Source organism: Elephantulus edwardii, unplaced genomic scaffold (genome assembly GCF_000299155.1).
Source record: "Elephantulus edwardii isolate Elephantulus edwardi_28Jun2011 unplaced genomic scaffold, EleEdw1.0 scaffold00227, whole genome shotgun sequence".
In the NCBI taxonomy this organism is placed as follows: domain Eukaryota; kingdom Metazoa; phylum Chordata; class Mammalia; order Macroscelidea; family Macroscelididae; genus Elephantulus; species Elephantulus edwardii.
This window is the reverse complement of record NW_006399977.1, coordinates 3,808,686-3,833,122: the sequence shown is the minus strand read 5'-3', so window position 1 is coordinate 3,833,122 and position 24,437 is coordinate 3,808,686. Positions and strand designations below refer to the sequence as shown.

Below are 24,437 nucleotides of genomic sequence, written 5' to 3'. Positions count from 1 at the left end.
CACAGAATCACAGTACCAAAAAGAATTGGTTGACTAGACTTCCTATGTTTTATCTTGGGCTTTGTTAGGGTTGAAGGTTACTGGTGGACTGGTATGGCTTTGTGTTCTCATAGGTGGAGTTAATGTGCTTCTGACTGTGTGCATCATAGTAAATTATAGATAATATTGAGAAAAATAAGGGAGCTCTGGTAGCCTAGTGTTAATGAGGTATGCAGCCTACCTAAAGGTAGGCAGTAGAATATACAAGCTTCTCCATGGAAGAAAGATTGCAAGTCTCCATACATGTGATTTATAGCATCTGAAAACTTGTTAGAGGGTCAGCTATGAATTGGTTCCACCTCAATGGCACATATCAGTTGTAAAGAACAGGAATTACAGAACATTAAACTGTGCTCTTATGGAACCTGTACACAGACCAAGAGACACTTTTTGAACCAAATGAGAGAATACTTCATGTTTTAAAATAAGAAAAGTTATGTGCCAGAGTTGTACCTTTTCACTATCTGTCTGCTCAGCAAATAAGCCAAGAAGCTGGACACTACAAAGAGGAATGAGGTGTTAAGATTGAAGGAATGTTCATCAACAACCCACATTATGCTTACGAACACAGCCTTTCTTGCTGGAAGTGAATGGGACTTGAAGTACTCACTGAAGAAGATCAAAACCTACAGCTGACAGTGAATTACACCTCAACATCTAGAAATCAAAAGTTTTCCCAACTGGGCCAATAGACAATGCTGTGAGAAAAGGAGAAAAAAAATGAAGTTGTCAATTATTTCATTTTAGTTGGAAACACAGTCAACACCCATAGAAATAGTGGTCAAGAAATAAAAAAAAAAATACTTGAATTGTGGTTGGTTTGGCAAGAAAAAAAATAAATCTATTTTGGAAATACAGCCAAAATGATCCTTCAAGACAAAAGTGGTGAGACTTTGCCTTGCATTATTTGTGCATCTTGTCAGGAAAGGCCAGAGTTTGGAAAGGGATATCATCATTGGAAAATTAAAGGGCTAGAGAAGTAAAAGGTGACCCTCAGGGAGATAAATTGACACAGTGACAGCAACAGTAAGGTTGATCACATTGGAGAGTGTAAAAATGGCATAATATTTGATCTGTTTTCCATGGGTTTCTATGAATTGAATTTTTTGAACATGTTGTTATTGTTTCATGTCAAGTCAAGCACAACTCATAGAGACCCTATGAACAAAAAGACCTGAAGCCTTTCTATAACTATTGTCATTTCTCAAAGTTCATAGAGTTACCAGAGGCATGTTGTTTAGGAAGTAGATGCCACTCCTCATCTTTAAATTGGTAATAACTGTCGGGTGACAAGATTGCTATAACTGACAAAGTTTGGATCTCTTGCCCATTTATGGATACAAGAATGGAGACCAGATGCATACGTCCTACCAATTGGAGAAGAGCAGTTTCCCTAAGTGTAAATAAAAATATCATCTGTATTATATATCACTAGTACCAGCAGCCAGGAAATTAAAAGACAAACTGCATTGGGAAAGTCTGCTGTCAGAGACCACTCCAAAATACTGAAGAGCAATGATGCCAGTCTGGAGACTAATGTGTGCTTGATACAGGTCATAGTCTTTGCAATTACTTGCTATGTATATCAGAAAGGGGGACAATAGCTAGGGATGATAGAAGGAGAATGGAAGCCTTTGAGCTGTGGTGCTGGAGAAGAATTTTAAATATGCCATAGACTGCTAGGAGAACAAACAGGTTCATCCTGGAGAGGCTGAAGCCAGGCTGCTCCTTGGAGGCAAAGATTCTGAAGCTTCATCTGACATATTTGCACATGTTTCAAGGAGGAGCCAGGCCGTGGAGAAGAACGTCATGCTTGGGAGGGTGGAGGGAGAGTGCAGGAGAGGAAGACCCTCTATGAGGTGGATTGATTCAGTGATTGGGGTAATAAGGGTAGGTGTGTCAGAGACAATAAGATTGGCACAGGATAGAGCAAGGTTGTTGTACATAGGGTTAGTATAAGTCAAAGATGACTTGACAGCACATAACAACAACAAGTGCCTAATATCCACATAAACATTTCTTGTCAATTGCACAGTTTAAAAAAGTGTTTCTGCATAACATAGTACAACTACTGAACCAACCAAAAATACACTCTCTTTTCTGAAGGAAGAGGACCTAATATATTGACTAGTTATCTCTTACAGCCCAAAGCCAGACTCTCTGAGTGATGTGCATTCTTACCAATAAGGCTTTAATATAGTTTTACATCTCAACTAACCAGTATATAATTTTAGAAGGGAAAAAAATGCAATTACAATATTTATTCCACTTGGAAAAACAGAAAATGACATGCAATGTGACCCCAAATTCATGGCCTTGTATCTAGAAGAGGATGCATACATGCATGTTCCTCGTAACAATTTAAATGTGCTTTTTAAAATCCCCTAACAACTCTCTTAAACTAAGCAGACGTATATACACTGAAATCGTTCACTGAGCCTTAGAAATCAACTCAAACTCCTTGCCGTAAAGCTGGTTCTCACTCATAGGGACCCACTATCATGTTTCTAAGGCTATATATCATAATGCTGGGAGCTGGCCCATTTGCCGTTCTCAGAGTTGCTTGTGGATTTGAACTACCGAGGTGTTCTACCTTTGGGTTAACAGTACAATTTGCTATGTATGGTGCCTCTAGAGCAAGTTTCCAAAATTCACTCTATGAAACCAGAGATTTAAAAGAAAAGTATTTGTTTGATCTTAGTGTAAAGAACAGTGCTGAGCACATGATAACTAGGTTTTACATGTGTGAATTAATTGTCTGTAAAACATTCATAAGAATCTACAATGAGTCAAATATGTAGATACTGAATATTTAAAATCATACTTGCCAGAAGTTCAGGCAGGTTTTAGAAGAGGCTATGGGACCAGGCCATGGTACCACTGTGGATTTCAGACGAATTCTAGCAGGAAGCAGAGAATAACAGAAGTGTCTATTTATGTTTTAAGGATATGATGATACAGATTGTTATGGACTGTTTGGATCATAAAAAGCTATGGCTAAGGTTGAGGAGGATAGGAATCCCAGAACACTTAATTTGCTCATGCAAAATCCATACCTTAGATCAAAATGCTGTTGTGTAAACCAAGCTAGAGAATACAGAATACAGTACGGTTTAAAATTAAAAGAAAAAAAGTATGTGTCAGGGTTGTATCCTTCATCCATACCTAAAAATCTGTATGCTGAGCAAATAACATTGAAGATGCAACACCAACATTGGAAAAAGACTCATTAATACACTGAGGTATGCAGATGACACAACTTTGCTTACTGAAAGTGTGGGGGACTTGAAATGCTTGCTGCAGAGGATTAAGAACTAGAGCCATCATCATAGATTACATCTCAACATTAAGAAAACAAAGGTCCTTACCTTAGGGCCAACAAAATTAAGATAGATGGAGAATGATTGAAGTTGTCAGTGATTTTGTTTTGCTGGAATCAATAATCAACACCCTTGGCACCAGCAGTCATGAGATCAAGAGTATTGTCTTGGGCAAGTTCATGGTCAGAGACCTCTCCAAAACACTTAAGAACAGTGATGTCAGTTTGAAGACTTAGGTGCGCCTGCATAAGGCCATGATTTTTTTTAATCATTTGCTGTGCATCTCAGAGGTGAGCAATGAATCAAGGTGACAGAAGAAGAATTGATGCTTTTGAGTTGTCATGGAGAGGAGTGCTGAGTATCCTATGAACTGCCAAAAGAACAAACACATATGTCTTGGGGAAAGTGCAGCCAGTGTGCACCTTGGAGTCAAAGATGGCAAAGCTCTGTCTCTCATACTTTGGACAAGTTGCTAGGGAGAGGCTATTCCTTGGAAAAGGACATTATGCTTGGAAAGGTGAAGGGTCATTGAGTTGGATTGACTCAGTGACTGCAGAGATAGGCTGCAGTGTATCAGAGATGACAAGGATGACATGAGATAGGACAAAATTCACTCCTGCTGATCACAGGGATGCTAGTAGTCATAATTTACTCTACAGCACCTAACAACAACAACATTCTAAACCTAAGTATCAAATAGTTGTCATTTTATTACCTCCAAAACAATACAGTTTAATAATTTTCATATATATATGAAACAATCAATGAAACTAAGATAGTAAGCATGTCCATCAATCCCAAAAATGTCTCTTCTATGATGTCTCAATAAATGTCTTCTATAAATGTCTCTTCTTCCTCCTGATGCTCTGTCACCTCTTTCTCTGTCATACCATTGATATTTTTTGCCACTGTATATTAATTTTTATTTTCTAAAGTTTTTACAAGGGACTTGTGGTGTCCAAATGGGCGAAGAATTGTGCTGTTGGCCCAAAGACAGGTGGTTTGAATCCACCATCTGCTCTATGGGAGAAAGATGGGTATGCAGTTTATAACCTCTGAAAACCTACTGGAGACTCAGCAATGAAAGGGCACACAACAACACAGTTTTTACAGGAATGTTTATGGCCTAGTACATAAGGAGTTTCACTATTAAGTCAAAGGCAGCTGGTTTGAATCCACCAGTTTCTATTCAAGAGTAAGATGGACAATGTATTCCTATCTGATTGATAGACTCTGAAAACCCACTGGAGGATCAGCTATTAGTTGGTCCCTTCTTGATGGCACTGAGGGATTAAAAAAAAAAATATGTGAATAGAGTCATATGTAGTCTTATAAGGAATGAATAGGAATGGGTCTGGTTTATTTTACTTGATGTTGCTGTTAAGTGCCATCAAGTCAAGAATGAGGCATGGCTGCCCTATGAACAGCAGATCTGAACCCTGTCTTGTTCTGCACCATCATCCCTACAAAGACACCCTTGAGCCCTTGTCACAGACACAATATCAGTTCCTGTTATTGAGGGTTGTCTTCTCTTACGCTGACCTTCACCTTTCTAATCATGATGTCCCTCTCCAAGGAATAGCCTCTCCTAACAAAAGCATGTCCAAAGACTGTGAGACGAAGCTTCAGTATATTTGCCTGTAAGGTTGGGGGTAGCTGGAGCACCATCTTCCCCCAGGAGTAGAAATCGAGGAGATAGCAGGCACATACTGAGGACTGCTGGAGTGCATGCAGTCTTCACCCAACAGCATCTAGATAGATGACAGAGGTGACCAGGGTCATCCTTGTCAGGAGAAGTCAGTAGGTTCAGCCAGGCTCTTCTGATAACTGTTTGCTTGTTTGCTTTTATGGTTTGTTGTTAGGAAGTCTGGTGGCTTAGTGGCAAGAAGCTGTGCTGCAGTCCCAAAGGCACACGGTTCTAATCACCAGCTGCTCCATGAGATAAAGATGGGCCATCTCCTCCCTTACAATTAACTGCCTCTAAAAATCTACCAGAGGGTCATCTATGGGTCAGTTTTGACTCTGCGGTACACAACAACAACAATTAGGGGTATAGAATTTATCTGCCAGTTTGCTGTTTCGGGCGATGAGAGAGTGGGAAGGAATGGCTCACATGGTGCTGTTGTTGTTATGTGCAGTCGAGTCACTTGCGACTCATAGCTACCCTGTGTACAACAGCCCTAAACTCTGCTCTGTCCTGTGCCAATTGCACTGCCTCTAACACACCCATTCTGATTACCCCAGTCACTGAATCAATCCACCTCATAGAGGGCCTTCCCCTCCTCCTGCGCTGTCCCTCCACCTTACCAAGCATGATGTCCCTTTCCAAGGACCCGTCCCTCTTTACAACATGGCCAAAGTATGTCAGATGAAGCCCCAGAATCCTTGCCTCCAAGGAACAGCCTGGTTTAACCCTCTCCAGGGTAAATCTGTTTGTTTTCTTGGTACTTACTTATAATTTGTGTAAGCATTTGCTTACTTGTTCATAGTTAGCTCTTATGAGTACAGTACTTCTCTTATCAGTTACTATACTGAGGTAGCTTGCTATATCCAAGTTATTTTGTTTTATAGACCATAATTATTTTAACCACTGGGTTTATTTATGTGTGAACTGTTTGCCACTTTTAATCATAAAGATTTTGTCTTTCAAAAGAAACTAAAGATTACACACACTCATTGTAAAACTGCTAGCATGCTTAATGTGTATACATTGCTAGGTGCCTTGGAGTTGACTACAAATCACAGTGACCCTATGAACAATGGCTCTGAATCCTGCCCTATCATGAGCCAACGTCAGTGTCTCCTACACTCCTGACTCCATTGCCACAGTTACTGTGTCAGTCTATCTCATCTCCGGTCTTTCTCTCATGTGCTGAGTCTCTAATATTCTCCTAGTAACATGCCCAAAATATGTTAGACAGAGTTTCAAAATCCTTGTTTCCAAGAAGTAATTTGGCTTCACTTTCTCAAGGATAGATTTGTTTGTTCTTTTGGCAGTCAGTTATAAATTCAATATTCTTCTCCAGCACCACAGCTCAAAGCCAGTGATTTTTCTTCTCTCCTCCTTAGTCACTGTCTAGCTCTCAGATGCAATTGGGAAAACCAATTGGCTTGGATCAGGTGTACCTTATTCTTTAGACTGACATAGAATTCTCTATATTTACTCCGTTAAGATATTAGCTTCCAAACTTCTGGTTACTGTACAAATAAGGATAAGATGATTTTACTTTCATGATTTCCCAGATAACTAATGAAATCTGTTAGCTTGTTTGTTCTAAGACTGCATTAAGGTCTGCATCCAGCTTTTGGAGATTAGAAGTACTTAAACTTTGTATTTCAAAGATTGTCAAGTCAGTCACTGCTTTCAGTGCAGTGTCACAGACATGAGTGATAGGAATATAGAAGAGATTTTTCACTTACTATACCTAAATTGATGACCTAGTCACAAGAATCTGCCCTGCAATACTGAAGGCACACGGTTTGAGTCTACCAGCTGCTGCACAGAAGAAGGATGCGCAATCTCCTCCCGTGTGATTAACTGCCTCTAAAAAACCCACTGGAGAGTCACTATGGGTCGGCTCCAACTCTATAGTACACAATGACAAAAAAAAATTCCAGTTTTATATCTTAATGAAACTAACAAATTATTTCTGATAAGAAAACACAAGCATGAAGCTTTTTTTCCTTCCCCCTCCCCACTTGTTTATTTTCAACTGTGATATGATAACTTACTTGGGATAATGAAACACATTATAGGAGAAAATAGTTTTACTTTTAAATGTTTACAGATTATTCTAAATTAAAAAATTAATTATTTTTGTTGTATACCGCTGAGTTTTCAGAGCCAGCAAATTACACAGAAAGAAATTGCCCACCTTTCTCGAAAAGAGAAATTGATAGATTCAAACCACCTACTTTTGTGTTGGAAGTGCAATTCCTTACCACAAAGCCACCAGAGCTCCGTAAAAAATATTTACAGAATAGACCAGAAACGTAATACTCTTACACTAAGAAAACTGTAAAACAACACTACAAGAAACGTAAAGAAACTCATATAAATGGAAATATATATCATGCTGAGCATCTGTATCAGATATTTTTTGTTTTACTTTACCTCCAGTATGCTTACATGTCAACATAATTTTTAAAAACTAAAATTATGCACTAAACAAATTATGCCTTTTTTAATCATTCAATTTGCAAGCTCTCTGAAATTTAGCTACGTAGCAAAGATGTTCATGTCTTATCATTTGATTTACATTTTGAAACATAAGTTTGAATGCTAAAAAATATTTCTTTACAGAAATATGTAGCATTTAAAATTCAGTTATCCTGTCTTTGATTTCTATATGTTTAATGTATTATTTAAAAGATGTTTTCTCCACTTGACAGCAGGCCAAGTATAAATTTTTCAAATACTAAAAATGCTCTTTGATTAGATTTCTGAGATATCCTGTGTGAGAAGAAAATGGAATTTTCTCCCTTCTGATAACCATTTTAATAACTTTTAGAGTTTTTTAATAATAAATTTCAAGTTAAGTTCTCATTTGAAAATGAAAATTCTAGATGGCATTTATTTGTGTATTGTCTTCTATGCCCCATGTCTTTGGCATTTTATGTCTTAAACATTTATTTACTGATAGTTGAAAAATTAGCAGCGATTCACACATATACTCAATATTTGAGGTTTATCTATAGGTTACTTCAACTTTTTGTTACTTTTTTACTAAAAGCACATAGATATAAAATTAAATAAAACAGAATAATAAATTATAGGATAGACCTTTATTAAAACAATTACACTGATCAGAAAAGATAATTTACCATTTACTAGAGAAGTTATTCCTATGTTTTAACCCAAACAGAAGCCCTAGTCTCTCCTCACCAAAGTAGCCACTCTCTTGGTTTTTTTTCCATAAATTATCATTCACATCAAGGTCTTCCTCTCCCGTGCTGTCCCTCCACCCCCCTAAGCATGATGTCCCTCTCCAAGGACCGGCCCCTTCTTGTAACATGTCCACAGTAGGTCAGACGAAGCTTAAGAATCCTTGCCTCCAAGGAGTAGCCTAGTTTCACCTTCTCCAGGATGAATCTCCTTGTTCTCCTAGCAGTCCATGGTATATTCATCACTCTTCTCCAGCACCACAGCTCAAAGGCACCAATTCTCTTTCTGTCATCCCTAGTCATTGTCCAACTCTCTAATGCATAGCAAGCAGTGCAAAGACTATGACCTGGATGTGTCAGAGACAATAAGATTGGCACAGGAATGAGTAGGATTTAAGGCTCTTGTACATAAGATCACTATGAGTTGCAAGCAACTCGATCACACATAACAACAACATAATGCACATATAGATTTTTAAAAACTGTGTTATTGTTGTTATATACTGTCGAGTTTACTATGACTCATAGTTACCATAAGCACAATAGCTCTGAACCCCCCTCTATCCTGAGCCAATCTCATTATCTCTAACACACCTACCCTCATTAACCCAGTTACCCTGTCAATACAGCTCGTCTGGGGTCTTCCTCTCCTGTGCTGTCTCTCCACCCTTCTAAGCATGATATTCTTCTCCAAGGACTGGTCACTCCTGGCCACATGCCCAAAGTATGTGAGATAGAGCCTCATAGCCTTCCCTAATTTTATTTCCTTTTCCATCTTTTATTCTCCCATTTCTCTTTTCATTCTCTTTACCTGCTTTATAGTTCGGTTGTTGGACAGTCCAGTCATTTGACTGTCAGAGTTCCCCATAATGGGAATTTTCCTAATTATGTTGTCATAATATAATTTCACATATTTCTTTACTATATGTGTTTCTGCAAATTAGTGTTTACATAAAGAGGCTTAAACAAATTTATTTCTTCACAAAATTGTTGGTGGGGTTTATCCTTTCATCAGAAGACATGTAATCTCAAATGATCCCTTTTTTGGCACTGCTAACAAGAGTTAATATGTAATCCCTAAATCCATGAGATCATTTAGAGGGTTGCAAAATTCTCATGTTCTTATTCTCTCATTACTTTTTTATTTATTTATTGTTTTGAGTTTCCTCATTTCCTGTTTGGTTATTAGTAACCAAGTACATAGCAACCCTATATGACAGAGGACAACTGCCTCATAGGATTTCCTCAGCTATAATCTTTATGAGAGTAGACGGCCAAATCTTTTCTTCTATCTGACAGTTGGTGAGTTTTTCTGCTATTAACCATTTGCTTGGTAGTTTATTGCTTACCCACTGTGTCATATAGGGTTGTTATGATTTACTAGGATGGCCCAGTTCCTGGAGAAGGATATAATGCTTGGAAAAATAAAGGGTCAGTAAAAAAAATTGCCACCCTCAGGGATATGAACTAACAGGGAAAGTGACTGCATCAACAGATTTTATTTAAGCACAGCTATGATTGTAAGGATAGCACAGGATGGTCAAGGATTCATTCTGTTGCACATAGATTTTGATGTGTCAGAATTAACATCATGTAACAACAACAGGATGTATTAGAATCAACTTTCCACCTCACAATGATATGGTACATGGAGTTCCTGGGTGGTGTAAATGGTTGATATGTCTAGCTGCTAACCAAAATGTTGGAAGTTCAAGTCTACCCAGAGGAATCGTGGAAGAAAATCACTTCTGAAAAATCAGCCACTGGAAACTATGTAGGACATAATTTACTGTAACACACATTAGGTCACCAAGAATCTGCGTCAACGAGATAACATTTTAATTTTTTTTAATACATAGGGAGCTCTGATGACCTAGGGGCAAGAAGCTGTGCTGCAATCCTAAAGGCATGTGGTTCGAGGCTACCAGCTGCTCCACGGGAGAAGGATGAGCAATCTCCTCCCACGTGATTAACTATCTCTGAAAACTTGCTAAAGGGTCAGCTATGCGTTGGTCCAGACTCAATGGCAAACAACAACATAACATATATAGGAAAGGCATATTAAATTCTTCTTTACCCGTTTTTAAGATAATAATTGATTCTTTTTGATCCTCTCAACAAGAAACATTTTTATTTTTTTTTGTTTTGTCAGTATAATTAGAATCCTGTTGTTGTTTTGTGTACCATTGAGTTGGAACTGCAGCTCACCCTCCTCCAGGTTTTCAGAGACAGTTAATCACATGAGAGGAGACTGCACATCCTTCTCCCACGGAGCAGGTGGTGACCTCAAACTATGTGCCTTCAGGATTACACTGCAGCTTCTTGCCATTAGGCCACCAGAGCTCCCCATCATGTATATTGATTTCAATGTTTTGATATATTTTGATCTATTGCAATTCTTGTATTTACTGACGTTCATGTTGTTCCATATCTGACTGTTTGGATCCCCTCAAATTCCACTAAGTTATTTTAATATAACCTGAACTTTAATAACTTTGACAGATTTCCACTTCCTGGTAATGCCCAAAGTTACTGTGGACAATGAGCAAGAATTATTAATCTACCCACAGTGATGCTCTGAACCAGGGATTGTAAACGATTAGAGTTTATAACCAGGGACCTTTCATTAAAGAAATCAAGCAAGTCGTTTATTCAACAACAATAATAAAACAACAGTTATTGTTTGTTTTTAGTCCTTATTATGTTGAATATTTATCATGTCATTAATCATAATGAATAAGAAGTAAAATTGCTTCAAGATGTTTTTGTTGGGTTGGTTGTTTATGTTTTAAATATTTTGTTTATTTTAATGAAGCTGGTACAATGTCCTTTTAAAACCCATATCCCAGGCCAAAAAGTACAAATAAAATCAAAAGAGAGCAGTGTTATGGTGTACACACTTCTGTGTAAAAAATTAACTGTTAATGTAATTTAGATTTTTTTCCCCCGGGATCTTCTAACAAGAATTTTAATGTTAAAATGTGTTTTTTCTTCAGTGAAGCCAATTCGGTCATTACTCTCTTGACTCCAACCTCCAATCTGGTATTCCTCTTCTTTTGGTCCAGGCCCTCACATAAGTAGCTTCAAGTTAAGGAAAGGTTATTTTTCTGCAATTCAGTGCTCTGAAAAACTTGCATCTCCCACTTTAAGTCATAGTCCAAGAGTGAAGCAAACGTATATTAGAACGTCAGGGCCAATTGGAAAGTCATTCTGAGCACCTGCTTTGGTTGATCTTATTTACCCAACAAGCCTGAAAATGCACTGTCCTGGAAAAGATCACCTCTCTGTGCACACAGGTAATTTGTAGGAAGAGAGGGCAATATGAAGGGGGCTGAGGTTTGTGCACCATATAATCAGCACAATTAAAACAAACAATAATGAATAATGAGCACTAGAAATCAAAATACCAGATGTTTGAAGATATGTGCCAGTTTTCAATTCTGTTTGACACCACATTGCAAAAGAACTATTTTTCAAAATAAAAAAGGATTAAGGGAAAATTAAAAGATTATCTAAACTATGGAATTACCCTCTGTTTGTTCCTGATAAAATTCAACCACATCTTCCTCCATTCCCAGTTCTTTTGGAGTGTGATTGTGGACAATTTTTTGACCGTCAAAGAGAAACCTGAGTGAATTCATTGGAATCCCCGTCTCTGACAGTATGATTCTTTGATTTTCTTGAGATGTATTGTCATTTTCCCCTTCAAGTGAATCTCACTGCTCTCCTGTCCAATGACTTTGAGTTTGATGTATTCTTCTTTCTTGTCCCCTCAAGTCCTCAGTTGAAGGTTTTACCTCCTGATCAGACATAGTGACTGTAACTTCACCCCGAGGGCCTCCACAAAGCAACAACTTCGAACAGGCAGGATCTGGCTCCAGGGTTTACAAATCTGTCTATCTTCCCTACAAAAGCACAACACAGCCACTTTAAGAAGTTTTGCTTACATTCTTATGAGGAAAACAACACAAGTTAAAATCCTATATTAAATTAGTGCGTTGGTCTCTAGGATAATTTAAAGGTTCATAGAAAGGATCTGACTCAAGGTTGGGGTGAAAAATATTTGCAAGTCAAATATTCATTTTTTTTTCATTTAACACAGAAATGTTTCATAAGAAGAAAGAAAAGTATTCTAAGCAAAGAAACTATGTACAAAATCTCATCTGTGAAAGAGTATTCTTTCAAAATGCTGAGGGTAGTTAAATGGACTGGAATGCTATATAGAAAGGAAGAGCATGTTTGTGAAGACTCCTATAGACATAGTGTTAAGGAATTTTAATTTTATTTTATATCTATTAACAGTGTAGCATTATCAAATTTATATAGAATCATCTTTCTGACAACAGAATGAAAAGGGCATTGTATGGAGAATGAAAAAAATAAAAGTCAAGAAGAGCAGTTTGGAGGCTTGAAGAGTAAGTTAGACTAGAGATAATGACTAAATTATTGTTATTGTGTGCTCTGGGGTCAGAACCAACCCGTAGCAGACCCTCCAGTGGGTTTTCAGAGGCAGTTTAATTGCAGAGGGACCGATTGCACATCTTTCTCTTGTAGAGCAGCTGGTGGATTTGAACCATGTGCCTTTGGAATGGCAGTATAGCTTCTTACCGCTAGGCTAGGCTACCAGAGCACCCTACTAAATTAGTGGTGCAGAAAAGTGGCTCATATTGTCAGGGAATTAGAGAGACAAGATGAATGAGGTTTGGTGGATGATTTAATAATGGAAGAGATGGTAAGGATGAAAGAATCACACTCAAACATCATGTACAGGTTTTTTGGCTTGGAAAATGACAGTGAAGATACCTTCATTTAAATAGTAGGCATAGGATCACGTAGGACAAAGTACAAAGTCAAGATGATTCCGTTTTGGACTACTAGTGAACTCTCAAACTTATTGTCAATACATCAGAGTAAGGCTCGGTAGTCTATTTACATAAAAATTTAAGCCCTGATGCTGTCAAACTTATTCACATTCATAATTATCCTCCACTGGATTTCCAAGGCTGTAAATCTTTACTGGCCCTCTTTCTCTCTCAGAGAGGATGGTGGATTTGAACCACTAACCTTTGGATAAGCAGCCCAGCATGCCAAAGCTCTGTAACACCAAGACAGTCTTTGAAATCTTAAGGAGCATTTCGAATGGACTTGACAACAATGGTATTTTTAGAGCATTTCTTTCCTAATCCACACTGGTTGAGACTTTTTTTCTTTTTCCAAATATCTCATAATCAAACATTTGTCTTTTCAATATCACAAGGCCCCAGAAGATTAGGGTAACATGCTTTATTTCATTTATTTTCACTGCTGTTATGTGCCCTCGAGTCAAATACGACTCATAGCAGCCCTATACACAATAGCTCTGAATCCTGCTTTATCCTGAGCCAGTCTCACTGTCTCTGACACACCTGCCCCCCACTTGTCACAGTCACTGTGTCAGTCCATCTTAACCAGGGTCATCGTCTCCTGCCCTGACCCGCCACCCTCCTAAGCATGATGTCCTTTCTCCAAGGATAAATTAATTCTCTGCTTAGTAAACTCTCTACTTTTGTATATTCCTTAGGGTTTTCCTGGAGATATTGGGATTCCTGGACAAAACGGCCCTGAAGGACCAAAGGTAAAATTAAAAACTAAATAAATAAATTTTTAAAAAACCACACAAAACATGCTTTGTGAAAGAATCATATCTTGAGTTTTCTGATATCAATTCTCAATGAATGTGGGGAAATTTTTAAAATATCAGAATATTTGTGCATATTTTAAGCCTTTTCTGGTACATTTACTAAACTTCGTGTAGTTTATTTCAAGATAAATAACAAAATGTCTATATGTCTGGTTATTCCTTAAAGACTCTTTGTTTATTAGGCATCTGTTATCTTAAAATCAGATTATTGAAATTTACTTTTGTATTATGAACTCAGATTAAAGTAACAATGCTTGCAAAGCAAATAACTCACTCAAAATGAATTTTTCACCAGCTATTTAAAAAAATCCTTAAAAAGCCATAGCACATAGTTTTGTAGTCAATAAAGTGGAAAGTCTCCTCTCATGTGATTTATATCCTTCAAAACCGACTGTAGTGTCAGCTATGAGTCAATTATAATTCAACAGAAGTTACTTGACTTTGAAAACTCTTTAAGGTCTGTAAAGTATCCAGTGATTTAAGCAAAGCCCTGGGATGTCCTAGAACCCTGTTGTTTGTTGTTGTTGTTGTTGAGTTATGTAGAGTAGGAACTGTCCATAGACCCTCTGGCAAGTTTCCAGAGTCATTTAATTGCAGGGAGTAGATTGTCCATCCTTCTCCAGTGGAGCAGCTGGTGGATGTGAACCACATGCCTTTGGAATTGCAGCACAGCTTCTTGCCACTAGGCCACCAGTGCTCCCTAGAACCACTATATAGCACAAAATACCTCATGAAACTGAACAGTTTTTAGCATTCTTTGTTAATGTTGGATAGGTATATTGGAGATTATCCACAGGAAAAGTTTAAATACTAATATTGTCTTGCCAAACTGGTGTACAATGGGCATTGTAAGCAAATATAAAATTGTTAATAAATACAGGAAAGGATGAGATATCCTGAAGTTTGGAAGATTGACAAATTCTGAAGTGTCATTAGTATGGGAGATGTTGAGAGTAGGGAGAAATAATAGATAAGAAAAGAAACTAGAAAAGAAATTAATAATAGCTATATATGAGAGACCACTACTTGCCTGTTCATTTGCCATACTGTGCTTGCTATATTGGAAAAGGTATGCCAATGGTACTTGAAATACCAGCAAAATTACACATGGTAGGTAAGTGTCAAAAGAGCTTCTAGACTCAGGTAGACTAAGAAGATGGACTAGCCAGTCACTTTTGAAATAATAGCAAAAATAATTAACAATATCATAACAAGTTATTAATAGCATTTGGAAGAATAGAAATACCAGGACACTTAGTTGTACTCATAAGAAATCTGTACATTAACTGGAAAGCAGTTGTTTAAACAAAACAAGGACAGGGTTTAAAGTCAGAAAAGATATGTGAAAAGTTGTATCCTTTTACCACATCTCTTCCGTCTTTGAAGATGCTGTTCTGGCTTAGAGGTAGGAAGCTGCACTGCAGTCCCCAAAATGTGAGGCTTGAATCCCCCAGCTCCTCTGCAGTAGAAGGATGGTCAGTCTCCTGTGTAATTTACTGCTTCTGAAAACCCACTGAGTCAGTGCCTTCCAACTTGAAGGCACACAACAACAACAGTCCATCCTTAAGAGAGCTTTCAAGATACTGAAGAGCAGCAATGTCAGTTTGAAGACTAAGATGCACCTGATTCAGACCATAGTCTTTCAAATTACTTGCTATGTATCTGCGAGTTGGACAATGAATAAGGATGATAGAAAAATTGATGCCCCTGAGGTGTGATGTTGGAGAAGAGCACTGAGTATCCCATGGACTGCCAAAAGAATAAACAGGTATGTCTTATAAGAGGTGCAGCCAGAGTGCTTCTTGGAGGCAAAGCTTCATCTCTCATACTTTGGACATGTTGCTAAGAGAGGCTATTCCTTGGAAAAGGACATCATGCTGGGAAAAGGTCAGCAAAAGAGAGGAAGATCCCTATCAAGATGGATTGACATTGTGACTGTAGCATTGGTGTCAACTGCATTAGAGATGGTGATAATGGCCCAGTTAGGACGAGATTCAAGTTGGTTGTTCTTGACTTGACAGTGCCTAACAACAACAAATAGTTTAGTGGTGAGGAATTGCTTTGCCAACTCAAAGATATACAGTGTGAATCCACCAGCTGTTCTGACGGAGGAAGATAGACAGTATTCTCCCATGCAATTTACAGCCTCTGAAAAGTGCCTCTGACCTACTAGAGGGTCACCTGTTGGCTGGTTCCAACTGGATAGTACACAACGATAACATTTCATCTTTATGCAGAGTAAATACCCAAAGAAGCTGAACTGTATAAAAAAGAATGAGGCCTGAAGATTAGAGGTAGACTCATCAACAGTCTGTGATATGCAGATGACACTACTTTGCTTATAGAAAGTGAAAAGAATATGAAGCACTTATTGAAGACCCAAGACTGTAGTATTCAACGGGGATTACACCAAAACATCAAGAAAGCAAAAATCACCACAATTGGATTAATAGGCAACATCATGATAAATGGGGAAAAGAAGTTGCAGGGGATTTCATTGTACTTGGATTCACAATTAATACTCCAGGAAGGTGCAGTCAGTAAATCAAAAGAAAAGTGGACAAATTGAATGTCAAAGGTCTCTTTAAAGTATGAAAGACCAAGGATGTCAGTGTTAAGACTAAGGTGTACCTAACCCAAGCTGTGGTACTTTCAATTGCTTTTTTATATATTAGAAATGTTGAGCAGGGAATAAAAAAGAGCAAAGAAGAATAGTTGCTTTTAAATTACAGTGTTGGTAAAGAGCATTGAATATATCACTGAAAGTCAAAAGAGCAAACAAATCTGTCTTAATGAAGTGCAGGCAGAGTATTCCTTACTAGCAATGATAGTGAGACATTTCTCACATAATTTGGGCACTTTACCAGGATGGGTCAATCGTCAGAAAGGGGCATCAAGCTTGGAAAAGTAGAGTCAGTGAAAGACAGGAAGACCCTCTCAAGAAGATAGATTGGCACAACAGCTGCAAAAATGGACTTAAGCACAGGAGAGGTAGTAGGTTAGGATGGGGCCAGACTTCAATTTATTTTACATGGGATCACTGTGAGGTGTAGTGGACTCAACAGAAGGAGTCCTGGCAACACGGTGGTTAAATCAGTCCATTGCTAATTACTAAAAGTCAGTGGTGCGAAGTCACTAGCAGCTCCATGGGAGAAAGGCAGATCAGTCTGTTTCTTTAAAGATTTATAGTTTGTGAAACCCTTTGAGGTAGTTCTACTGTGTTCTATAGGACCACTATAAGAAGGAACTGGTACGGCAACAGGGAATTTATATTTCTTAGTGTACTATAGAATTTATTACTCTTGTTATTGTTAATTGGCATCAATTGAACTCCTATTCATGCAACATTATGCATAACAGAGCAAATATTACCCAGTTCTGTGCCATCTTCTGGTACTACTTTGAACTATATTCTGTTGCGACTCACAAGGTTTTTCACTCCCTAATTCTCTGATTTAAAAAAAAAAATTAAATAACCAGGTCTTTCTTATTAGTCTGCCTTAGTCTGGGAGTTCTCTTAAAACCTGTCTGCCATAAGTAACCTGCTGCTATTTAAAATAGCATTTACATATCTTCCAACATCACAGCTACACATAAGCCATTACTGCAGCAAACCAAAAGAGGGGTAGTGAGTCTAGTCAATGCTACACTAAATACTTCGTTGTCATAGCTGTTCATGACCTATTCTTCCATGGCTAAGTTATTTACACAAAGTCATACACCTTCCAGTGGTATAGCCAGGATTATATCCCAGATAATATTTCAAAGTCTAGGTTTTTACACCACTTAGCTTTGAGGAAAAAATAGTGGTAAATAATCAATACCATGTCACATAGTTTGTATTTTATCCATCCAGAAGCTATCAAAGATATTTTAAGTAGAAAAAGGGTGGTTCATGTTTTTAAACCTTAATGGAGAATTACTTAGAGATAGAATATACTGAAGGCAGGAAACAAGCTAGGAAAAAACTAGACAAGGAAGATTAAAGATCTGAAATGTTGTTATGGCTTTTGTTACCTCCCATCAGATCAGAAGTGACTCATAGCTGACCTTCCAGCAGGTTTTCAGAAGTTGTAAATTGCATGGGAGGAGATTGCCTATCTTCCTCCCTAGGAGAAACTGGTGGATTTGAATTGCCCGCTTTGGGTTAGCAGCTTAATTCTACATATTAGGTCACCAGAGGACATTTATTTACTCGGCAAGTATTAGATAAATGCTCTTGTTTAGCTCTTAGAGCTTAATGCGTGTTCTTTGACCCATCTTCTGTGACTACCTTCATCAACACAACATGTTACATGAGAAACTTTCCCTTATCCTCTCAAGTCTAATTGAGATATTCTCTCTTATGGGAGGTAGGTGGAGGAGACGTGGAAAGATAATAAGAATATCTCAAGTTGTATTTATTTTTTTTGTAATTGTTAATTAATTGCTGATTTACTTAAAGTCTCTTTAAAACTCTTTCTTAGACTCTTTTTTAAGAGAAGGGTTTATGTCTTTTTAAATTTGGCACTCAAAATACCTAGAAGTCCATAACACATAATAGGAACTAATAGATTATTTCTTGAATAGATGGAGGATTTAATAATTATATTTAAAAATTATTTTAGACAGAAAAAGGATATAACTTGGTAACTGATTAAATAAAGGTGATGGCAGAAAAAAGAAGTAAAAAATGAACATGAGACATATGATTTGGTTGTTATTTTTTAAGTGTAACTGGAAAAGGGAGCTCCAGATATTTGGAGAAGATTTGGCAGATATAATTATTTTTATTTCAGACATACTTCGTTTTTAGTATCTATCAAGCAAAGGACAAGGTTCCAGTGTCCTGTTTATAGGGTTGCTATAGGTTTTAGATTACTCAACAGCACCTAACAACAGCAATTTTTAGCAATATTTGACAATATTTGTCATTATTAGGTGTCATCAAATTGAGTACAACTCATAGTGACCCTATGAACAATACACCGAACCTTTACTATCCTGTAACATTCTCATGATTTCATATATACTTGAGCCCACTGTATCAGTTACTGTCATTCCGCCTTGTTGAGGATTTTCCTTTTTTGCTGTCACTCTATTTTTCCAAACATGATGCCCCTCTCCATGAAATAGCTTCCGACAACATACTCAAAATATGCGAGACAAAGCTTTGTAATCTTTGCTTCCAAGGAGCTTTCTGACTGTACTTTCCACAAAACATATCTGTGTTCTTTTGAGAGTCCATGGCATATTCAGTACTCTCCAATACCACAAGGGAAAAGCTTATTAATTGTCCAGCTGTCAGTTGCCTAGCAAGAGACTGAAAAGACCATGACCTGAATCAGACACAGCTTACTGCTCAAACTGGCGTTGTTGCTCCTCTGTAATTTGTAGATATTCCTAACTGTAGTAAGTCTCCTGATCTCCTGGTAGTTCCAATTGTGTTTGTGGACTGAGGATCCAAGTAAGATAAATCATTAACAGCTTGAGTCTTTTCTCTATCATTCTCTATTGGTCTCTATGTGACCTATTGGCCCAGTGGTAAGAATTTTGTTTTCTTAGTGTTAAGATGTAATCTGTATTGAAGGCTGTAATCTTTTATATTCTACAAGTACTTCAAATCTGCTGCATATTCAGGGAGCAAGGTTGTGTCATCTGCACATTGTAGGTTGTTGATTAATCCTCTTCCGATCCTGACGCCACATTCTTTTTCATAGAGTCAAGCTTCTTGAATTATTTGCTCAGCATACAGGCTGAATGGGAATGGAGAGAGGATACAGCCCTGAAACACATCTCTCCTGATTTTAAACTATGCAGTGTTCCCTTGCTACAACAGCACATGAGCACAATTAAGTGTTCAAAGAAGATCCTCAACGAGATGGATAGACAAACTGACAGTAGCAATAGGCTCAAGTGTTTCAGAGATGATGAGGATGGCACAGGATAGGACAGGATTCAGATATGTTTTTCATAAGGTGACCATGAGTTGTATTCAACTTGGTGGCACCTAACAGCAAAAACAAAAGCATATCATACCAAGTGAGGGACTTTTCAAAATTCTTTTAAATTTGATCTGAATTCTTTTAAAGTTTTGTTGCTGTTGTTGTTATTATGTGTCATTAGATCATCTGTGACTATTATCAACCCAAAGTGCAACATCTATGAAGACTAACCTGTTCTGAGCCAGTTTCACTGACTCCGACACGTCATTGCCCCAGTTACTATATCAAGCCTTCTCATCTGGGGTCTTCCTCTTCTGTACTGTCCCTCTATCGTTCTGAGCATGATGTCCTTCTCCAAGGACTATTCCCTCCTGGTCATGTGCCCAAAGTATGTGAGACAATAGTATGTGACATGAAGTTTCAAAAGCCTAGTCTCCAAGGAGAAACTTGGTTTCACCTTCTCCAAGAGAGACCTATTTGTTTTCTTGGCAGCACATAATATGTTCAAGACTATTCTGCAGCACCACAAGTTAAAGGCATCGATTCTTATGTTATGCTTAGTCATTGTCCATATTTCTGATGCATAGCAAATAATTGAGAAGACCATCACCTGGATCAGGCACACCTTAGTCTCTAGGCTGATATCATTGCTTCTCAGTGCCAGTGTAATTCATCTTTTGATTTCCTGACTGCTGGTGCCAAGAATGTTGATTGTGGAGCTGAGCAAGTTGTAATTGCCAACAACCTCAATCTGTTCATCCATTTTGATGCTGCCAATTGGCCCAGTGATGATAACATTTGTTTTCTTGATGTGGAGCTTCAATCCATGTGGAAAATTATAGTCCTTGACTTTCTGCAGCAAGTACTTCAGGTAAAAAGAAAAAATTCAGAGTGACCTTTTAATATTATTACAATGGTGGTTTTAAAAATGTCTTTATTTCTACTCTTTAGTTTTCAAATTAGAATTCTGAAAAATTAGGCCAAAAAACCCTCCTGAAAATTATATTTGTGAATCCCAGTCACTGAATATTCAGTGGGCACTGTTGTTGTTGTTGTTGTTTTTAAGTGCCGTCAAGTCATAGATGACTCATAGCGACCCTATGAATGAAAGACCTGACCACTTTTCTTAGAGTTTCCAGAGGCAAGGCATTTCTGAAGTTGATGTCACCCTTGCTTCCAACAGTGGGCACTACTCACTCTAAATCTATTCCTTAAGTATAGGTTTGCAGACAACGGCAGCAGTAATATGAGAGTAATTGATTTTGTACACATCACTAAATTTTAAATATTTTCCAATTAAGAGATGATTTTTATCAAAATAATCTGAACATTTAAAAAGAGGAGTGTAGGGGGAAAATATTATTTTATGTTTTATAGGCTAGAAAGGAACTGGGTTTTCTCCTTTATTTGGTCCTTCCAATTTGCTTTGAAATCACTTCTCATGGTGCAGAAGGGGACAACATGTTGACCCTGTCAACTTGCAGGGTTTCTTTTGCTGTGTACACTGTATCATGGAAACATCTTACACTTACTTAACTTTCATATACATGTCTTGTGTGGTACATGAAGATAACATAAATTATTAAAGTGTTGTTGAGGCTATGCAAGTTGGTCATCAAGAAAATCATAATCCCTCTATTTATAATACATAGTTTCTCTATTTGCAAACAAGTGGGTTTCTCTCTTGAGCAATTTGGCACAGAACTAAAGAAGGCTTTCATTTCGGCCTATTTCCTGAAAGCCTCAAACTAGAATTGGAGACTTGTGTTCATTACGGTTCTATTTGAGAATTGGGTCATATGTAGATTTATTTGTGTATATGGATACAAATAATACTTTCCTAACCTTTCTTGAGAACTACTCAATTTAGAAGTCTCCTTCCAACCATGCCGTAACATGAGCAAAACCACATCCTTTTCTGGTTATAGCAGAAAGTTAAGAACATCCTATAAATGTTCTCTCTTCTAAAGTAAACAAGGGGATTTAGTTATTGCTACAAAAGGATATGTTGTCATTTTGGCTACAGAATTAGTGATGGTAACAGGCCATTATTCTTTTTTTCTATAACAGCCCTTACAATATTTCAGAGAAAGATTGCTTTTTGAAAGATAATATTGCAAAATATATGGAAAAAGCTTTAGACACTGATTTTTTTAAACTTTTTTATTATTCATTTTAATGAACGTTTATAGAGACTTTGGATATCCATTCATTGCATTGACTTTTTTTACAATACGTCATGTATTTGTCTGTATACTTTTTGTTGCTGTTGGTTGGCTTCAAATCAAGCACAACTCATAGCAACCCTATGAAAAAAAGGTCTGAGGCCTTTCTCTAACTATCAACATCCATCAAAGTTCAATGAATTTCTGGAGGCCTATTGTTTAAAAAGTGGATACTAGTTGCCATTAAGTCAGTTCTAACTCGTGGCAATACTATGAGTATAAGAATGCATCTGTGATCCATAGAATGTTCTGATTGTTGTTCAGTAGATCCTCTAACTTTCTTCAGAGCTGCTCTGTATGGATACACATTAGCAAATTATCAGTTAGCAACTGAGCACACTAATGAGTAATTTGTATTTCTCTGAATAGAGATGAGCTAATTTTTAAAGTTAAATGATTCCTAATTCTAGACAGGTTTGCAAAATCACCTTAATCCAGACCTAAGTATTTGCTTTCCATAACCTTAACAGATTTTCATATGTGTATTTTTCTTAATATTAACCATTTTGCTATCTAGGATGCATTTGGCCAGCCAAGAAATATTATTTAACCTTGTACCATGGGCTGGATGTTGTGCTAAGCAATGATTTGAAAACATGATTTTGTGTCTACTATGAATGTGTAATCTAAGAACACACATCATCCACACGTGAAAGTTAGCAAGCATAACAAGAAGCATATGTCAACTGAGTAATAAGGAGCTTAGAGGAGAGAATTAGCTGAGTGACCTTTATTCTGTGAGATTTCATAGAAAATTTAAGGATTGATTGACTTAATGGGTTGAATTTGGGCAGGCAGAACCAAACGATGAGAAATTCTAAGCAAAGGGCAGAAAATTAATGTCAGCTTGTTTGGTTCCATAAACAACACTCTTGGTACCAGCAGTCAGTAAATCAAAAGACAAATTGAACTGGGAAAGTCTGCTCTCAGAGGCCTCTCTGAAGAGCCATGATATCAGTCTGGAGACTAAGATATGCCTGATTCAGGCCGTGGTATTCTCAATTACTTGCTCTGCATCAGAGAGCTGGACAATAACTAAGATTGATAGAAGGATCGATTTCTTTGAGTTGTGGTGCTGGAGAAGAGATTTGAACATACCATGGAATTCCAGGAGTGCAAAAAGGTCTGTTTTGGAGGGAATGAAACCAGACTGGTCCCTGAATGTAAGGGTTTTGAGACTCCATCTCACATACTTTGTGCACGAGGCTAGGATGGACCAGTCCTTGGAGGGGGACATCATGCTTAGCAGAGTGCAGGAGAGGAAGACCCAAGATGAGATGGGTTGACTCAGTAACTGGAGAAATTGGATTAGATCTGTTAGAGATGATGAGATTGGTTCAGGATAAGGCAGGGTTCAGAGCTAATGTACACTCTGAATCGTTACAAGGCACAGGTGATTTGATGGTACAACAAACAAGTGTTTTTCAAAAAATCAGTTTAAAAACTGTTACAAACTGGCATCAATGTATGAAGGCTAACAATCAAAGAAACCAACAGTTTGAGGCCCTATTGTCTACAAGGGACCTCTGGTGCCTTTAGTGGTAAAGAGTTGTACCATCAACCTAAAGGCTTGCAGTTCAAATTCGCCACATGCTCCACAGAAAAAAGACGGGCAATTTCTACCTGTGCAATTTATGAAGGAAACCTGCTTGAGGGTCAGTTATAAGTCAGTTTTAACTCAAGAGCACTTAGCAACATTATGTACAAGATACCGGTTTGTTTTGATCTTCACGTTAAAATCACACTATGGTTAAGAAAACTAGTCATGACTCTGGTCTACAGAGCTGGAATTCAAGCCTAAGCTCTTTGAAAAGATATGTTGTTGTTGTTGTTTGTTGTCAAGTCGAGCATGACTCATAGCAACCCTATGAACAAAAGGCCTTGCTGTAATTATCATCACTTCTCCAAGTTCATAGAGTTTCTATAGGCATGCGATTTTGGAATTGGACGCCACTCCTGCTTCCAAACCTGTCTTAAAATCGTTCTCTTTTATTTACACTTTTAAGGAGAAGATAATTTCTCAGGTAATAGAAATGCAGATCTCTAGGATCCATGAAACCATCTATGTGAAAAGCTTTGGGATGTGACCATTTGTAATATTGTGTAGTTGGTAGGGTCGTAAGTCAGTGCATTTCCAAGGTGTTAAGATGCTGAGCTTGGGAAAAAAGCAAACGTGAGGATTCTTATCAGAGGGGAGATGGCAGTTTAAGACCCTGGCCAATCACACTCTGAGTAGAAACACTCAGACTTCTGTTAAGTACCCCTGATAGGAAAAAAATAATCACCAACTATAGCACATTTAAAACATTTTAAAATCTATGTTTTTAATTCTTTATTATTATTATTATTATTATTATTCATTTCA

The 24,437-nt window shown here is 37.6% G+C and overlaps 1 protein-coding gene and 1 pseudogene across 1 annotated transcript in view; one reads left to right on the top strand and one right to left on the bottom strand.

The window, feature by feature from the left end:
- The window catches only part of COL24A1 (collagen, type XXIV, alpha 1), a 548,498-nt gene that overhangs the window by 223,449 nt on the left and 300,612 nt on the right, over positions 1 to 24,437 (top strand). Inside the window, exon 20 of the mRNA XM_006898370.1 lies at positions 13,804 to 13,857. Within this exon, the coding sequence (XP_006898432.1) occupies positions 13,804 to 13,857 (54 nt within the window). The remainder of the gene's footprint in view (positions 1 to 13,803; positions 13,858 to 24,437) is intronic.
- LOC102857350 lies at positions 11,756 to 12,055 on the bottom strand (annotated as a pseudogene).